An 18,438-nucleotide genomic window follows, 5' to 3' on the forward strand; every position below is an offset into this window, starting at 1 on the left:
TGTTATCATTAAAACACTTAAATACTTTTAATGTTCTCCTAAATGTATTTGTGTGCTCTTAAATTTCAATTTAGGAGCACATGTACATGTCTGCGTAGAGCCCTGAACTATAATAATAATAATAAGCCGCATCACTCAGCATTTTGTGGCAGGGCAGGCACTTTGTTGATTCTTGATGTTTAGTTGTAGAACTGTTTATCTGTTTTTACTAATGTATCATACATAGGTTAACCCCCTAGAGTAACCCCCATAAACATCTGTCAGTTTAAGCTAGAGATCAGGTTTTTTTGCATTGGATGTGTCTCAATCCATCGCATCCGCCGACGTTGCACTTCTGCATCTGCGGTGTAAGGTGACAGAGCTAGAGCGGTGTTTGTCAGACCATGAGACATCCCGAAAATCGGTGTTCTCACAAAATCGTCTGTAGCGTCCGAACGGTTTGGCCTACAAACTTATTACCCCTCTGTGGAAAGGTGAGACTCTCACAAACACTCTAGCAGGCCTCACAAGACTCGTCAGAAGGTCCCGCGGTATCAGTTGAAAAAATGAATGGAAGTATATATGGAGACTCAAGTGCCAGAAATACATGTATGAATAAATAAATATATATACAGTGGGGAGAACAAGTATTTGATACACTGCTGATTTTGCAGGTTTTCCTACTTACAAAGCATGTAGAAGTCTGTAATTATTATCATATGTACACTTCAACTGTGAGACGGAATCTAAAACAAAAATCCAGAAAATCACATTGTATGATTTTTAAGTAATTAATTTGCATTTTATTGCATGACATAAGTATTTGATACATCAGAAAAGCAGAACTTAATATTTGGTACAGAAAACTTTGTTTGCAATTACAGAGATCATACGTTTCCTGTAGGTCTTGACCAGGTTTGCACACACTGCAGCAGGGATTTTGGCCAACTCCTCCATACAGACCTCCTCCAGATCCTTCAGGTTTCGGGGCTGTCGCTGGGCAATACGGACCTTCAGCTCCCTCCAAAGATTTTCTATTGGGTTCAGGTCTGGAGACTGGCTAGGCCACTCCAGGACCTTGAGATGCTTCTTACGGAGCCACTCCTTAGTTGCCCTGGCTGTGTGTTTCAGGTCGTTGTCATGCTGGAAGACCCAGCCACGACCCATCTTCAATGCTCTTACTGAGGGAAGGAGGTTGTTGGCCAAGATCTCGCGATACATGGCCCCATCCATCCTCCCCTCAATACGGTGCAGTCGTCCTGTCCCCTCAGCATCCCCAAAGAAGGATGTTTCCACCTCCATGCTTCACGGTTAGAATGGTGTTCTTGGGGTTGTACTCATCCTTCTTCTTCCTCCAAACACGGCGAGTGGAGTTTAGACCAAAAAGCTCTATTTTTGTCTCATCAGACCACATTACCTTCTCCCATTCCTCCTCTGGATCATCCAGATGGTCATTGGCAAACTTCAGACGGGCCTGGACATGCGCTGGCTTGAGCAGGGGGACCTTGCGTGCGCTGCAGGATTTTAATCCATGACGGCGTATTGTGTTACTAATGCTTTTCTTTGATACTGTGGTCCCAGCTCTCTTCAGGTCATTGACCAGGTCCTGCAGTGTAGTTCTGGGCTGATCCCTCACCTTCCTCATGATCATTGATGCCCCACGAGGTGAGATCTTGCATGGAGCCCCAGGCCGAGGGAGATTGACAGTTATTTTGTGTTTCTTCCATTTGCGAATAATCCCGCCAACTGTTGTCACCTTCTCACCAAGCTGCTTCACTATGGTCTTGTAGCCCATTCCAGCCTTGTGTAGGTCTACAATCTTGTCCCTGACATCCTTGACGAGCTCTTTGGTCTTGGCCATGGTGGAGAGTTTGGAATCTGATTGATTGCTTCTGTGGACAGATTTATTTTATACAGGTAACAAGCTGAGATTAGGAGCACTCCCTTTAAGAGTGTGCTCCTAATCTCAGCTTGTTACCTGTATAAACGACACCTGGGAGCCAGAAATCTTTCTGATTGAAAGGGGGTCAAATACTTATTTCCCTCGTTTAAAATGCAAATCGATTTATAACATTTTTGACATGCGTTTTTCTGGATTTTTTTGTTATTCTGTCTCTCACTGTTCAAATAAACCTACCATTGAAATTATAGACTGATCATTTCTTTGTCAGTGGGCAAACGTACAAAATCAGCAGGGGATCAAATACTTTTTTCCCTCACTGTAAGTATTTGATCACCTGCCAACCAGTAAGAATTCCGGCTCTCACGGACCTGTTATTTTTTTTAAAAGAAGCCCTCCTGTTCTCCACTCATTACCTGTATTAACTGCACCTGTTTGAACTCGTTACCTGTATAAAAGACACCTGTCCACACACTCAATCAAACAGACTCCAACCTCTCCACAATGGCCAAGACCAGAGAGCTGTGTAAGGACATCAGGGATAAAATTGTAGACCTGCACAAGGCTGGGATGGGCTACAGGACAATAGGCAAGCAGCTTGGTGAGAAGGCAACAACTGTTGGCGCAATTATTAGAAAATGGAAGAAGTTCAAGATGACGGTCAATCACCCTCGGTCTGGGGCTCCATGCAAGATCTCACCTCGTGGGGCATCAATGATCATGAGGAAGGTGAGGGATCAGCCCAGAACTACACGGCAGGACCTGGTCAATGACCTGAAGAGAGCTGGGACCACAGTCTCAAAGAAAACCATTAGTAACACACTACGCCGTCATGGATTAAAATCCTGCAGCGCACGCAAGGTCCCCCTGCTCAAGCCAGCGCATGTCCAGGCCCGTCTGAAGTTTGCCAATGACCATCTGGATGATCCAGAGGAGGAATGGGAGAAGGTCATGTGGTCTGATGAGACAAATAGAGGTTTTTGGTCTAAACTCCACTCGCCGTGTTTGGAGGAAGAAGAAGGATGAGCTTGTAAAGTGGTTATCCCACTGGCTATAAGGTTAATGCACCAATTTGTAAGTCGCTCTGGATAAGAGCGTCTGCTAAATGACGTAAATGTACAACCCCAAGAACACCATCCCAACCATGAAGCATGGAGTTGGAAACATCATTCTTTGGGGATGCTTTTCTGCAAAGGGGACAGGACGACTGCACCGTATTGAGAGGAGGATGGATGGGGCCATGTATCGCGAGATCTTGGCCAACAACCTCCTTCCCTCAGTAAGAGCATTGAAGATGGGTCGTGGCTGGGTCTTCCAGCATGACAACGACCTGAAACACACAGCCAGGGCAACTGTGGAGTGGCTCCGTAAGAAGCATCTCAAGGTCCTGGAGTGGCCTAGCCAGTCTCCAGACCTGAACCCAATAGAAAATCTTAGGAGGGAGCTGAAAGTCCGTATTGCCCAGCGACAGCCCCGAAACCTGAAGGATCTGGAGAAGGTCTGTATGGAGGAGTGGGCCAAAATCCCTGCTGCAGTGTGTGCAAACCTGGTCAAGACCTACAGGAAACGTATGATCTCTGTAATTGCAAACAAAGTTTTCTGTACCAAATATTAAGTTCTGCTTTGCTGATGTATCAAATACTTATGTCATGTAATAAAATGCAAATTAATTACTTAAAAATCATACAATGTGATTTTCTGGATTGTTGTTTTAGATTCCGTCTCTCACAGTTGAAGTGTACCTATGATAAAAATTACAGACCTCTACATGCTTTGTAAGTAGGAATACCTGCAAAATCGGCATTGTATCAAATACTTGTTCTCCCCACTGTACAGCTGATTTTGTACGTTTGCCCACTGACAAAGAAATGATCAGTCTATAATTTTAATGGTAGGTTTATTTGAACAGTAAGAGACAGAATAACAACAAAAACATTCAGAAAAACGCATGTCAAAAATGTTATAAATCAATTTGCATTTTAATGAGGGAAATAAGTATTTGACCCCCTCTCAATCAGAAAGATTTCTGGCTCCCAGGTGTCTTTTATACAGGTAACGAGCTGAGATTAGGAGCACACGCTTAAAGGGAGTGCTCCAAATCTCAGTTTGTTACCTGTATAAAAGACACCTGTCCACAGAAGCAATCAAACAATCAGATTCCAAACTCTCCACCATGGCCAAGACCAAAGAGCTCTCCAAGGATGTCAGGGACAAGATTGTAGACCTACACAAGGCTGGAATGGGCTACAAGACCATCGCCAAGCAGCTTGGTGAGAAGGTGACAACAGTTGGTGCGATTATTCGCAAATGGAAGAAACACAAAGTAACTGTCAATCTCCCTCGGCCTGGGGCTCCATGCAAGATTTCACCTCGTGGAGTTGCAATGATCATGAGAACGGTGAGGAATCAGCCCAGAACTACACGGGAGGATCTTGTCAATGATCTCAAGGCAGCTGGGACCATAGTCACCAAGAAAACAATTGGTAACACACTACGCCGTGAAGGACTGAAATCCTGCAGTGCCCGTAAGGTCCCCCTGCTCAAGAAAGCACATATACAGGCCCATCTGAAGTTTGCCAATAAACATCTGAATGATTCAGAGGAGAACTGGGTGAAAGTGTTGTGGTCAGATGAGACCAAAATCGAGTTCTTTGGCATCAACTCAACTCGCCGGAGGAGGAGGAATGCAGCTTATGACCCCAAGAACACCATCCCCACCGTCAAACATGGAGGTGGAAACATTATGCTTTGGGGGTTTTTATCTGCTAAGGGGACAGGACAACTTCACTGCATCAAAGGGACGATGGACGGGCCATGTACCGTCAAATCTTGGGTGAGAACCTCCTTCCCTCAGCCAGGGCATTGAAAATGGGTCGTGGATGGGTATTCCAGCATGACAATGACCCAAAACACACGGCCAAGGCAACAAAGGAGTGGCTCAAGAAGAAGCACGTTAAGGTCTTGGAGTGGCCTAGCCAGTCTCCAGACCTTAATCCCATAGAAATTCTGTGGAGGGAGCTGAAGGTTCGAGTTGGCAAACGTCAGCCTCGATACCTTAATGACTTGGAGAAGATCTGCAAAGAGGAGTGGGACAAAATCCCTCCTGAGATGTGTGCAAACCTGGTGGCCAACTACAAGAAATGTCTGACCTCTGTGATTGCCAACAAGGGTTTTGCCACCAAGTACTAAGTCATGTTTTGCAGAGGGGTCAAATACTTATTTCCCTCATTAAAATGCAAATAAATGTATATCATTTTTGACATGTGTTTTTCTGGATTTTTTTGTTGTGATTCTGTCTCTCACTGTTCAAATAAACCTACCATTAAAATTATAGACTGATCATGTCTTTGTCAGTGGGCAAACGTACAAAATCAGCAGGGGACCAAATACTTTTTTCCCTCACTGTATGTGTATATATACACATATATATATTTATGTGTGTGTATATATAGATATGTATGTGTTTATATATAGATAGATAGATATGTGTGTATGTTTCCTGATATTTCTCAGTGCCTTCAGAAATTATTCAGACCCCTTGACTTTTTCCACATTTTGTTATGTTACATCCTTCTTCTAAAATTGATTAAATTAATATAAATCCTCAGCAATCTACACACTACCCCACAACGACAAAGTCAAATCAGGTTTTTAGAAATGTAGCAAATTTATGAAAAATACTAAACAGAAATACCTTATTTACATAAGTATTCAGACCCTTTGCTATGAGACTCGAAATTGTGCTCAGGTGCATCCTGTTTCCATTGATCATCCTTGATGTTTCTACAACTTGATTGGAGTCCACCTGAGGTAAATTAAATTGATTGGACATGATTTGGAAAGGCACACACATTTACATTTACATTTTAGTCATTTAGCAGACGCTCTTATCCAGAGCGACTTACACACCTGTCTATATAAGGTCCCACAGTTGACAGTGCATGTCAGAGCAAAAACCAAGCCATGAGGTCGAAGGAATTGTCCGTAGAACTCCAAGACAGGATTGTGTCGAGGCACAGATCTGGGGAAGGGTACCAAAAAATGAAGGTCCCCAAGAACAAAGTGGCCTCCATCATTCTTAAATGGAAGAAGTTTGGATCCACCAAGACTCTTCCTAGAGCTGGCCGCCCGGCCAAACTGAGCAATCGGGGGAGGGCCTTGGTCAGGGAGGTGACCAAGAACCCGATGAGCACTCTAACAGAGCTCTGGAGTTCCTCTGTGGAGATGGGAGAACCTTCCAGAAGGACAACCATCTCTGCAGACCTTTATGGTAGAGTGGCCAGACGGAAGCCACTCCTCAGTAAAACTCACATGACAGCCTGCTTGGAGTTTGCCAAAATGCACCTGAAGACTCTCAGACCATGAGAAACAAGGTTCTCTGGTCTGATGAAACCAAGATTGAACTCTTTGGCCTGAATGCCAAGCGTCACGTCAGGAAACCTGGCACCATCCCTAAGGTGAAGCATGGTGGTGGCAGGGACCGGGAGACCAGTCAGACTAGTCAGGATCGAGGGAAAGATGAACGGCGCAACACACAGAGATCCTTGATGAAAACCTGCTCCAGATCGCTCAGGACCTCAAACTGGGGCGAAGGTTCACCTTCCAACAGGACAACGACCCTAAGCACAGCGAAGACAACGCAGGAGTGGCTTCGGGACAAGTTTCAATGTCCTTGAGTGGCCCAGCCAGAGCCCGGATTTGAATCTGATCAAACATCTCTGGAGAGACCTGAAAATAGCTGTGCAGCAACGCTCCCCATCCAACCTGGCAGAGCTTGAGAGGATCTGCAGAGGAAGAATGGGAGAAACTCCCTAAATACAGGTGTGCCAAGCTTGTAGCGTCATACCCAAGAAGACTCGAGGTTGTAATCGCTGCCAAAGGTGCTTCAACAAAGTACTGAGTAAAGGGTCTGAATACTTATGTAAATGTGATTTCATTTTTTAATTTATTCATTTGCAAAAATGTCTAACTACCTGTTTTTGCTTTGTCATTATGGGGTATTGTGTGTAAATTGATGAGGGGGGAAAAACGATTCAATAAATTTTAGAATAAGGCTGTAACCTAACAAAATGTGGAGAAAGTCTTGGTCTGAATACTTTTAGAAGGCACTGTAGGTGTAGATGCATGACGCGTTTGGAATTCCATGATCAGAACTCGATCAGAATACCAAAGCTTCAAGTGTAGACACGGTCTCAGATATAGGACAGACACTTAAGAACAAACTTCCTTTTTATTTTTTTGGGGGGGACTATCTGTTCCATGTAGTGAATCTGTTATTTTAGTCATTTTAGCAGACGCTCTTATCCAGAGCGACTTACAGTTAGTGAGTGCATACATTATTTGTTTATTTTTCATACTGGCCCCACTGGGAATCGACAACCCTGGCGTTGCAAACGCCATGCTCTACCAACTGAGCTACATCCCTGCCGGCCATTCCCTCCCCTACCCTGGACGACGCTGGGCCAATTGTGCGCCGCTCCATGGGTCTCCCTGTCGCGGCCGGCTACGATTCGAACCAGGATCGCTAGTGGCACAGCTAGCACTGCGATGCAGTGCCTTAGACCACTGCGCCACTATTATTCAATGCGTTTGTATGGGCTAATAGCAGTAAGACCAATTTTTTGTTCTTTCATCAAAACAGTTTTATAGGTATTCTTAAAATGAAAAATGAAATAGGTTAATGAGCCTTAAAACAATTCCATATAGCTTAGTAGAACCCTCCCCCGGCTTAGACGGGGCTTAGACTGTTATGGGTTAAAATGCTTGGGTCACAAACATTTGATTGAATTGAGCAATACATTACTTCTTACTAGTAATACATTTCTTGTTTTAGAAACATTATAAAGCGTCTTCATCTGTTTTTCGTAATAGCTGGTAGATTTGTTTAAATCTGGTGGACCAAAAAGTTAATTTTCCACCCTGCTCTCCTCTCCTAGATGTTGGTAGTTGGCGAGAGGGTGGGGGCAGGAATCTGACCACAGGATCCAGCCCTTCTGAGATGGACAGCCGTGGGCCAGAGGAGGGAGGGTCGGCTCTCAGCACCCCCTCACCCCCTGAGGAGGCGGAGGAGGGGGGCAGGGTGCCCCCTAATGAGAAGGGAGAGGTCAGGGAGAGGCTGCCCCTGTCTGTCCAGCCTGCACCCCTCTCCTCCCAGCCCCAGCTACAATCCTCCTCCTCCTCCTACGTGCCCGCCCAGCCTAAACTCAATGGGGGCCAGCAGGCCTCTGCCGGGGTGCTTCCCCAGTTCCATCCCCAGTTCAGGGGCATGATGCCACCCTACGTAAGTGATTGACTGAATGATTTATTGATTTTACTTCGGGTATAAAAATACATGGAATTACTTACCTGATATGGGATGTTTCCTTGACAATAGTTGCTAGTTTGCTACAAATGTCTATGACCTTGCAGAGTAGGATTCTCCTGGTAATGGCTGTTTTCCTGTTCTAGATGTTCCATGCATACCCCAGAATGCCCTTTGCTCCAGTGCCAGGGAACATCAGATACCCTGTTCCACAGGATGGAGCCAGGTGAGTACACACACACTCATAAACACACACACACACACTCTCCTACATCCCTACACACTCATCATTATTACCACATCATAACCTTGAGTTCCTAGACCTCTCATCATCCATTCCCCAGTGAACTGACCCTCTTGTGTGTGTTGTGTCCCCAGGAGGGTCCGTCCCCAGCAGGGGCCCTCCCAGGCCTGGCTCAAGGATCCAGACAGACCCTCCATCATCAGCGCCACAGAGCTCAAAGAGCTCGACAACCTGGACACTGATGCTGACGAGGGCTGGGCTGGTAATACTCATCTGTATTTATACATTTTTTACATCACGTTTTATTAGCATTTCATTGAAAGTCCATGTAATGGTAACTCTCCTCATCTCTCTCTGTCTGTTATCCAGGAGCTCAGATGGAGGTAGACTACACAGAGAAGCTCAACTTCAGTGACGATGAGGAGAACCAAGCCGCCAAGGAGAAAGGAGAAAACTGGTGAGTCTCACTGAGGAAGGTGCTTCCTTTTCTGCCTCACTACCTGGGTGTGACAGACGGGGTTTGTCCTGGGGTATCTGTACTCCTCGAGACTGTTAGCGTGCTGAGCTTAAGCCTAGGCATTACCATGTAGCGCTAACAAAAGACTAACCATCGCACTCTCTCTCAGGGAGTGGATCGGTAAAGTGGAGCGGATGAGGCCACCGCGCCCCTCAGACGGCCAGGAGGGCAGCAAAGGCTCATGGGTAGATAGAAGGGACCCCAGGGCACCCTCCCCAGGCAGTATGGGACAGTACAAGACCGGCCCACCACAGGACTACCAGGTGAGGCTGAGGATGGTTGGTTGACTCAGTATGGGGTATGTTTGACTTGATGGAGGAGTCCTGGACTAATGCGCCATCAAGAGCTTTACTATAAAAGTTCCCTTTGGATGTTTGAGAACTTATTTCATCTTTCTCTCTATCTCTCCAGGGTCAGCCAGGTGTGCGCTCGGTAGGCAGCGGAGCCCCTCGTGTGGCCAAACCCCCCACCACAGCTCCCCCTGGCGAGGAGGAGTCAGAGGCCTGGCGCCAGAAACGCAAGAAGCAGGACCTGTCGGAAGCAGTAGAAAGAGCCAGGCGGAGGAGAGAAGAGGAGGAGAGGAGGATGGAAGAGCCGAGACTCGCCGCCTGCGCAGAGAAACTCAAGCGCCTTAATGAGAAACTCCGCCCTGCACCAGAGGCCACGCCCGTCCCTGCTGCAGAGACAACCAATGAAGAGACGGGAGCTGTGCATGAAGACACACCCCCTTTGTCTGTTCCTCCCCCTGTCTCCAACCCTGCACCTTCACAGCCTCTCCCTCTGCCACAGACCCCGACCATACCAGCCCCTCTCCAAGACAGAGAGAGGATGGAAAGAGAGAGGGAAAGGATGGAGAGCGAGAACGAGAGGGTGGAAAGAGAGATGGAGAGAGTAGAGCCTAGTGCGGAGGAGAGTCAGTTTGTGCCTCGCCAGCACAGCCCTCCAGTCCAGAGACCAGTGTCCATAACCCCAGAGCCTCAGCTCGGAGAGGGCCCCCTGGTTGAGGTGGGCCCCCTGGTGGATGAGAGCCAGACTGAGAGACTGATTCCCATGCCTATCCGAGAATACTTCAGCGCCGATGAGAGTAGAGGTGAGCCCTCTGGCAGAGCCCTGTGTTTGCACCAACATAAATTAACCAGTTACTTTACCTCCCACAGTTTCACTCCCAGCAAAGCCAATCTTTCTGTTTATTTCAATGACGAGGTTTAGGTTTACAGTGTGACTGACTACTGTCTTGCTCTCTAGTGGAGGAGCATGTGCCCCTGTCTCTGCCCTGTATGGACCCTCCCATTGGAGAGGATGCCCCGGTGGCCCCCCCAGACCTGGAGGGAGAGGCGGGGGCTGCCATGCGCCCCTCTCTCACCTCGGGATACTCCAAACAGTTCCAGAAGTCTCTGCCCCCACGCTTCCTCAGGCAGCAGGTATTGGACTGGTGTTGCTCTGTGTTTTTATACACAATGTCACATCCAAAGTTCCTCTTGGGAAAAGTCAAGTTACCAAATAAGTTAAATTCCATCTCTGGACTATGGAATCCTGAACTTTTAATGTTGTCCATGTCATTTTGAAGAGGAATGCCCTGAATCCAACTCTTAACCTCTCTTTCTCCTTGCAGGAGCAGATGAAGCAGCAGCAGTGGCAGCAGCAACAGCAGCAGGGTGGTGGAGGAGGCGGTGGTGGTGGTGGTGGTGGTGGTGGGGCTGTGTCCCCATCAGGAGGAGGTGGAAGTGTAGCTACCCCCCAGCAGCAGCACCGCTCCCTGTACCAGCCCATCGGACCCCCTCACCATCAGCAGCATCTGGCTAACATGGGCTTTGACCCCCGCTGGCTCATGATGCAGTCATACATGGACCCCCGCATGATGTCTGGAAGACCATCGCTCGACATGCCAAACATGCACCCTGGACCTGGTATGGAGATATTGACGTACTGATACGTGTGTGTGTTTTCAGTTTAGTTTAGCTTTTCTTCTGTGGGTGTTGATGCCCTGTGAGTGTTTTGGTGTAAATAGACATACATTTTTATAGCGTATACTGTATATAAACTGTAAAAGGTAATCATTTTGACCGGCTGTCCCCTTCTCCTTGTCTCCAGGGCGGATGGCTCCTAAGCAGATAGTTCGTAGAGAGCCAGGGGACAGGTCCAGCTCCAGTTCTGACTCCTTTGACCACCTGACCAGGCCTATACGGGACCACAGTCTCCCCTCTGAACCACGCACGGTGTGGGGGTCTGACCCCTACGCCCAAACTGAACCCCTGCCCTCCGCCACACCCCCTAAAGGACGGGAGGACAAGGACACCAGGTGAGGGGACAACACAATAATCAGGCTGAATCTCAATACACACCTGCTTTCCTCACCTCCACAGTGCATATTGAGAGGCAGCCACTTCTGTCATCAAATGTGGTCCAATTGTCCACCATGTTTGCTGCGTTTTTTATTAAAACATCTCTCTCGCTCTTCCCCAGGTTGGACTCTGGGTTGGAGCTGGACCGGGGTTCCCCAGCCATGTACCCCAGCAAGGAAATCAGTCCTCTTGAGCCCCGCAGCAAGACTGACTTCTTCAGAAACCCCACAGAGCCCCTGTCAGGGTTCGGCCCAGGCCCAGAGGAGGCTACAGGATCCCTGCAGACAGAGAGAGGGCCTGGTGGGTCCCCCTTTGAGCCAGAGGAGCCTGGCTTGCCCACTGGAGTGGAGGTTGAGGCTCTGGGACAGGCCATGCTACAGAGGCCCATCTCCCAGGGCTCCAGCCACTCCCTCAAACTGGATGAGGCCATGTTCGACAGCCTCACCCTGGGCACAAAGACACTTGAGCTCCAGGATGCAGGGGAGAGGCCAGGCCCAGACGAACTGAAGGCAAGGAAAGAGCCTTTCTCCCAGGCTTCTGTGGCCAACAACAGGCCCACTCCTCCATCCGACATCCTCCACAAGCCAGAGAAGCTGCCCCTGCCAGCCCCTAGCAAGCAGAAGAATGAGCTGCGCTTGGGAGGGAGGTCAGTGGCCAGCCGGAGGGACGGGCCAGGGGGAGAGAGGCCTGTACGCAGGTCTGGACCCATTAAGAAACCTGTACTCCGAGACATGAAGGAAGAGAGAGAGCAGCGGGAGGAGAGAGAGCGACACAGAGAGAGAGGGGAAAGAGGGGAGAGACCCAAGAAGGAGGAGCGAGGAGGAGTGAAAGCTGCCTCTGCGGCTGCTGCTGTGTCTGGGGGCCCCAGGGACAGGCCCCAGGGAGAAAGAGAGAAGGACAGGGAGAGGGATGGGAAGAGGGAGGCCCCTGAGACCGAGGAGGGGTCTGTGAATGGCCCCCAGAGATCCAGAGACACACAGGCCCTGTCAGGAGCACCGACACCAGCCTCCCAGGACAACAAGACAGACAAACCAACGACCAATGACAAACACCCTGAACCTAAACTATCCTGTAGGAAGGAGTCCAACCTGCCTCCACGGGCCTACCGCCGTGAGGAGAGAGAGAGGGAACGGGAGAGAGAGCGAGAGAGGGAAAGAGATCGGGAGAGAGAGATGGAGAGGGACAGAGAGAGAGACTGGCCGGCTGATGGTTTTAGAGCCAGAGGCAGAGGGGAGTACTACTCTCGAGGACGGAGTTTCCGGGGGACTTACAGTGGTCGAAATAGAGGTGGCCGGGGTCGTAGTCGAGGGGAGTACCCTTACCGGGAGCCGCGCTCACGCTCAGACCTCCCCGCCATTGGTGGCGGCATTGCCTTCCGCTGCTGCCGTGAAGAGAGCGAGACGCGCAGCGAGAGCTCTGACTTCGAAGTAATGCCCAAACGCAGGAGGCGTCGTGGCTCCAATACCGACTCGGAGAGTGAAGGAGGACGGGAGTCCGCTAGCGACACGGGGGCTTCAGACCGTGAGCCCAGCGCCAAACCACCCCGCCCGCTCCGCAGGGAACTACCAGGAGAGCACCGCTCCGGACCACACAAACCTGGCTTTGGACCCCCTCACCTGGGGGAGAAAGGAGGGCTCAGGGGAGGAGATGAGGAGGGTAGGCCCAAGCCAGGCTTCCTGCCCAAAGGAGAGCCGTCACGGCGGGGGAGAGGGGGCCTGTACAGCAGGCGAGGGGGAGCCAGGGAGAGAGGGGGTACTAGGTCAGCTCCTCTCAGACGACCAGGAACCAGAGAGTTGTCCTCCCTGTGGCCCTCTAAACCTATGGAGACCTTCCGCCCTGAGGACACAGAACCTTCATCACGCTACGACAACCGGGACACCCACTCTGACCGACGGCCTGTACGAGGGGACAGAGACCGTCCTTTCGAGGTGAAGAAGTTTGGGGAGGGGGGACCCCAGAGTAGCAGAGACAGAGAGAGGCCCCGTCGCCCTCGCCCAGCCCGACCCCCCAGACAGGACAAACCCCCCCGCTTCCGGAGGCTGAAGGAGAGAGAGGCTGCAGTATTAGCTGGAGGAGAGACTGGACCTGGACCTACCTCCACTGTCTCCCTCCCAGCCTTAGTGCGTGCCTCTGGGCCTGGCCCTGTCTCCCTGTCCCCTACCCTCTCCAGAGCTCCAGGGACCCCAGTCACCATGCCTGTAGAGGGGGGATCCACAGCCGCTGACCTGCCCCTGACCTCTGATCCAGCCCTGCCTGACGCCACCCCTACCACGACCTCTGCCGTGGGCACCAAGTCACCTGACCTTTCCAATCAGAACTCTTCTGACCAGGCCAACGAGGAGTGGGAAACGGCGTCAGAGAGCAGTGATTTTAACGAACGGAGAGAAAGAGAGGAGAGGAGGGGAGCGCTGGAGGCTGCTAACGCAGCTGCCCAGCCCTCGGCCCCAGCCCCCCTACCCCCTCAAGGCTCAGCACCCCCCAGTAGGACCCCCACTGAGGGAGGGGTGACGCCCAAACGCGAGGTAGCGGGCCCTGCCTGGGCCAGGAGGAGTTTCTCCAGTCAGCGTCCTGTGGAGAGGCAGAACCGCAGGGGGAACAGCGGACCCAAACCAGGCCGCGGCTACACAGGGGGGAAGGGAGAGAGGAGAGGAGGGGGCAAGGCTGGACGCAGAGGGTGAGTCATCCACCAATCACACACAGTGATTTGGTTTGACCTTATGCCTTGACTGTTTGCATGTTAGATCTACTCACAGTTAACATAATGAACAATATCGTATTATACAACCCATATTATAAAACCTAACTCCAATGCCATGCTCCACTGTGTGTGTGTGAGGGAGCGAGAGATTGTGAAAGCGAGAGAGCTGTGGAAACACAATCTTCCTGAAGGACAAATGTTTAATCTCCTTTCGTATCCTGTTTTAATTGCTGGCTGTGTGTTTTGGTTTGAAGTTATATATACATATACAGTGGGGGAAAAAAGTATTTAGTCAGCCACCAATTGTGCAAGTTCTCCCACTTAAAAAGACGAGAGAGGCCTGTAATTTTCATCATAGGTACACGTCAACTATGACAGACAAATTGAGAAAAAAAATCCAGAAAATCACATTGTAGGATTTTTAATGAATTTATTTGCAAATTATGGTGGAAAATAAGTATTTGGTCACCTACAAACAAGCAAGATTTCTGGCTCTCACAGACCTGTAACTTCTTCTTTAAGAGGCTCTTCTGTCCTCCACTCGTTACCTTTATTAATGGCACCTGTTTGAACTTGTTATCAGTATAAATGACACCTGTCCACAACCTCAAACAGTCACACTCCAAACTCCACTATGGCCAAGACCAAAGAGCTGTCAAAGGACACCAGAAACAAAATTGTAGACCTGCACCAGGCTGGGAAGACTGAATCTGCAATAGGTAAGCAGCTTGGTTTGAAGAAATCAACTGTGGGAGCAATTATTAGGAAATGGAAGACATACAAGACCACTGATAATCTCCCTCGATCTGGGGCTCCACGCAAGATCTCACCCCGTGGGGTCAAAATGATCACAAGAACGGTGAGCAAAAATCCCAGAACCACACGGGGGGACCTAGTGAATGACCTGCAGAGAGCTGGGACCAAAGTAACAAAGCTTACCATCAGTAACACACTACGCCGCCAGGGACTCAAATCCTGCAGTGCGAGACGTGTCCCCCTGCTTCAGCCAGTACATGTCCAGGCCCGTCTGAAGTTTGCTAGAGTGCATTTGGATGATCCAGAAGAGGATTGGGAGAATGTCATATGGTCAGATGAAACCAAAATATAACTTTTTGGTAAAAACTCAACTCGTCGTGTTTGGAGGACAAAGAATGCTGAGTTGCATCCAAAGAACACCATACCTACTGTGAAGCATGGGGGTGGAAACATCATGCTTTGGGGCTGTTTTTCTGCAAAGGGACCAGGACGACTGATCCGTGTAAAGGAAAGAATGAATGGGGCCATGTATCGTGAGATTTTGAGTGAAAACCTCCTTCCATCAGCAAGGGCATTGAAGATGAAACGTGGCTGGGTCTTTCAGCATGACAATGATCCCAAACATACCGCCCGGGCAACGAAGGAGTGGCTTCGTAAGAAGCATTTCATGGTCCTGGAGTGGCCTAGCCAGTCTCCAGATCTCAACCCCATAGAAAATCTTTGGAGGGAGTTGAAAGTCTGTGTTGCCCAGCGACAGCCCCAAAACATCACTGCACTAGAGGAGATCTGCATGGAGGAATGGGCCAAAATACCAGCAACAGTGTGTGAAAACCTTGTGAAGACTTACAGAAAATGTTTGACCTGTGTCATTGCCAACAAAGGGTATATAACAAAGTATTGAGAAACTTTTGTTATTGACCAAATACTTATTTTCCACCATAATTTGCAAATAAATTCATAAAAAATCCTACAATGTGATTTTCTGGATTTTTTTTTTTCATTTTGTCTGTCATAGTTGACGTGTACCTATGATGAAATTACAGGCCTCTCTCATCTTTTTAAGTGGGAGAACTTGCACAATTGGTGGCTGACTAAATACTTTTTTCCCCCACTGTATAAAGCGAGTCAGGGTGTATTTTGTTGTCTGCCTCTGGAGGAGAATACACTGGGTACTCATCATCGCTCCCTTTCTGGTTGCATCCCAATAGTCTAAAGTGGTTTTCTTTCCTCGTCTCGTCTCCTCTCCTTCACCTGCACTGATGTGAAAGCAATGTCCTCCATTACATTACTATATCCTGGACTGAAACCACTGAAGATCCCACAGTCTTTAGACCACCTTTTTTATGAAGCTGCTGCTTCTCTGTACAGTGGCCTTGTGTGTCTCTTATATTTATTTCTCTCCTCTCCTCCAGAGCTGCCCCTAACCCAGACTCAGCCCCAGGTGGGGGAGCAGTGCGCCCCGGGGGTAAAGATCCATCTGGACGCAGGAAGGATGAGGCCAAACAGACCAAACAGAAACCCAAGGAGAAGGAGAATGCTTTGTTGCAGTTTGACCTCAACAACTACGCCAGTGAGTCACATACACACCTGCTCATACCCATTGAGGCTATCTAGTGTCCATCTTGAAATTTATATTTTTCCCAAAATGCCACGAGTACTGTAATGTCATATTGGCCCAATACAGAATTATACAGATTCTATTGTTCTAGAACTTATACCATGTCTGTGGAACTGATGTGATGTCACTTCCTGTGTGCTGTCCTATAGGTGTGGTGATCATAGATGACCATCCAGAGGTGACGACCTTAGAGGACCCCCAGTCTAACACTGCAGACGACGGCTTCACTGAGGTGGTCTCACGCAAACAACAGAAACGACTACAGGACGAGGAGAGGAGAAAGAAAGAAGAACAGACTACACAGGTGAGAGGGAGGAGGGATGCGGGAGAGAGGGAGTGTGCACTTCACCACTGGAAGGCAATTACTCCTGTATTGACTAGGGACACATTGACACAAGACTCATATTCAAATTGAGGACCATAACATCTGACATCCCTAACCTGTATGTTGTTGCATTGTGTGTCCGTTTATAGCACTATGGGAAGAAAGGACCAGGGGAGAAGGGGAGAGGAGGAGGAGGCAAGCTGCCTCCCAGATTTGCCAAAAAACAGCAGCAGCAACAACAAGCATCGCAACAACAACAGCAAGCCTCACAGCCACAGCCCCCACCTCCCCCCCAAAAACCCCAGCCCCATCTCTCTGCCCCCCAGCTCCCTCCCCCCTCCCAGCCTGCTGCCTCTCCCCAGACTCTGGAGGGCTCTTTGGCCCACCTACCCTCTGCCCCGACCCCCACCACTGTGGACTTCACCTCTAAGATCTCCCTGCCCCCTGTGGCCCCAGCCACGCAGCCCCACAGCACTCTGGGTACGGAACTCTGGGAGAACAAGGTGGCCGGATCCACCATCCTCCCCGACGTCAAGAAACGTGAGTCACACAACCGCAGGACACAGTCATATTTCACCAGAGATTTACATTTTATTAGTGAAAACGTTTAAACTTGTCATAATATGTTGTGTGTGTTTCAGTTGGACCTATCAGCCCTCCTCAGCCTCCTTCAGTCAGTGCCTGGAACAAACCTCTCACCTCCTTCACTGGGGCCCTCATTCCTGAGGTACAAACCTCCCTCTTTCTCTGCCTAGTAGCCATCTTGCACAGTGTTTCACAACCTGTTTTGTACAACAGACTGACCAGCTATGGGTCTGTTCTGTTTCATTGTGGCTCTAAAAAAAGTATTGTGTGTTGAAGGGACTAAATCCTGGCTCAGAAGGCAGTGTGGATCTGGGGATGGACAGTATCCAGTTTGGAGCCCCGTCCTCATCTGGCAGTACAGACAGCGATGGTGTACCAGCCATGCTAGAGACTGGATCTGACGACAAACTACCTGCTCCGAAAGAACAGAGACAGAAACAGCCCCGTGCCGGGCCCATCAAAACACAGAAGGTAGGGTACAACACTGACTGACTGACTGACTGAAATACTCCGAAAATCGATAGTGATTGATACGCTATGATTCTTCATAGTTTTTTTTTTTACTCTAACTTTCTCGCTCTCTTTCCCTCTCCCTCCCCAGCTCCCTGACATGGAGCCAGTAGAGCCTAAGGAGTACAAGCCTGGCCCTATCGGTAAAGAACGCTCCCTCCGTAACCGCAAGGCTAAGGACGTCTGCGGGGGGGAGGGAGAGGGTCTGGATGGGGGGATAGTACCAGGAGGGTCCAGCAGAGCAGTAGACTCAAGCCCCACCAACACAGACACCTCTGTTCCTGAGCTGGGGGGCGACATTGAGGGGATGATCACCATACCCTCTGCAGAGTACGCCAGCAGTTCCAAGGTGAGAGGGGATGAGGTTGGTTGAAATGGTATACCCGATATGGCCACCAGTCTATCCACCTCAGAACCCTGCTTTAAATAGGAATGTACAGGTAACTGCCAAAATAAAGGAAACCCCAACATTAAGTGTCTTAAAAGGGCGTTGGGCCAGAATAGCTTCAATGCACCTTGGCATAGATTCTACAAGTGTCTGGAACTCTATTGGAGGGATTCAACGCCAATCTTCCACGAGAAATTCCATCATTTGGTGTTTTGTTGATGGTGGTGGAAAACGCTGTCTCAGGCACCGCTCCAGAATCTCCCATAAGTGTTCAA

The 18,438-nt window shown here is 49.3% G+C and overlaps 1 protein-coding gene across 1 annotated transcript in view; it reads left to right on the forward strand.

Annotated features, from left to right (window-relative positions):
* The window catches only part of LOC311149314 (protein PRRC2C-like), a 45,011-nt gene that overhangs the window by 16,142 nt on the left and 10,431 nt on the right, over window positions 1-18,438 (forward strand). The window contains exons 5-20 of the mRNA XM_084186454.1: window positions 7,816-8,159; window positions 8,327-8,406; window positions 8,559-8,686; window positions 8,794-8,881; window positions 9,051-9,204; window positions 9,353-10,031; window positions 10,187-10,362; window positions 10,554-10,848; window positions 11,033-11,240; window positions 11,405-13,957; window positions 16,150-16,307; window positions 16,505-16,659; window positions 16,830-17,220; window positions 17,322-17,407; window positions 17,542-17,736; window positions 17,867-18,124. Coding sequence (XP_084042580.1) covers window positions 7,816-8,159; window positions 8,327-8,406; window positions 8,559-8,686; window positions 8,794-8,881; window positions 9,051-9,204; window positions 9,353-10,031; window positions 10,187-10,362; window positions 10,554-10,848; window positions 11,033-11,240; window positions 11,405-13,957; window positions 16,150-16,307; window positions 16,505-16,659; window positions 16,830-17,220; window positions 17,322-17,407; window positions 17,542-17,736; window positions 17,867-18,124 — 5,948 coding nt within the window. The remainder of the gene's footprint in view (window positions 1-7,815; window positions 8,160-8,326; window positions 8,407-8,558; window positions 8,687-8,793; window positions 8,882-9,050; window positions 9,205-9,352; window positions 10,032-10,186; window positions 10,363-10,553; window positions 10,849-11,032; window positions 11,241-11,404; window positions 13,958-16,149; window positions 16,308-16,504; window positions 16,660-16,829; window positions 17,221-17,321; window positions 17,408-17,541; window positions 17,737-17,866; window positions 18,125-18,438) is intronic.

The sequence above is a fragment of the Coregonus lavaretus genome, assembly GCF_964263955.1.
Source record: "Coregonus lavaretus genome assembly, chromosome: 21".
Lineage (NCBI taxonomy): Eukaryota > Metazoa > Chordata > Actinopteri > Salmoniformes > Salmonidae > Coregonus > Coregonus lavaretus.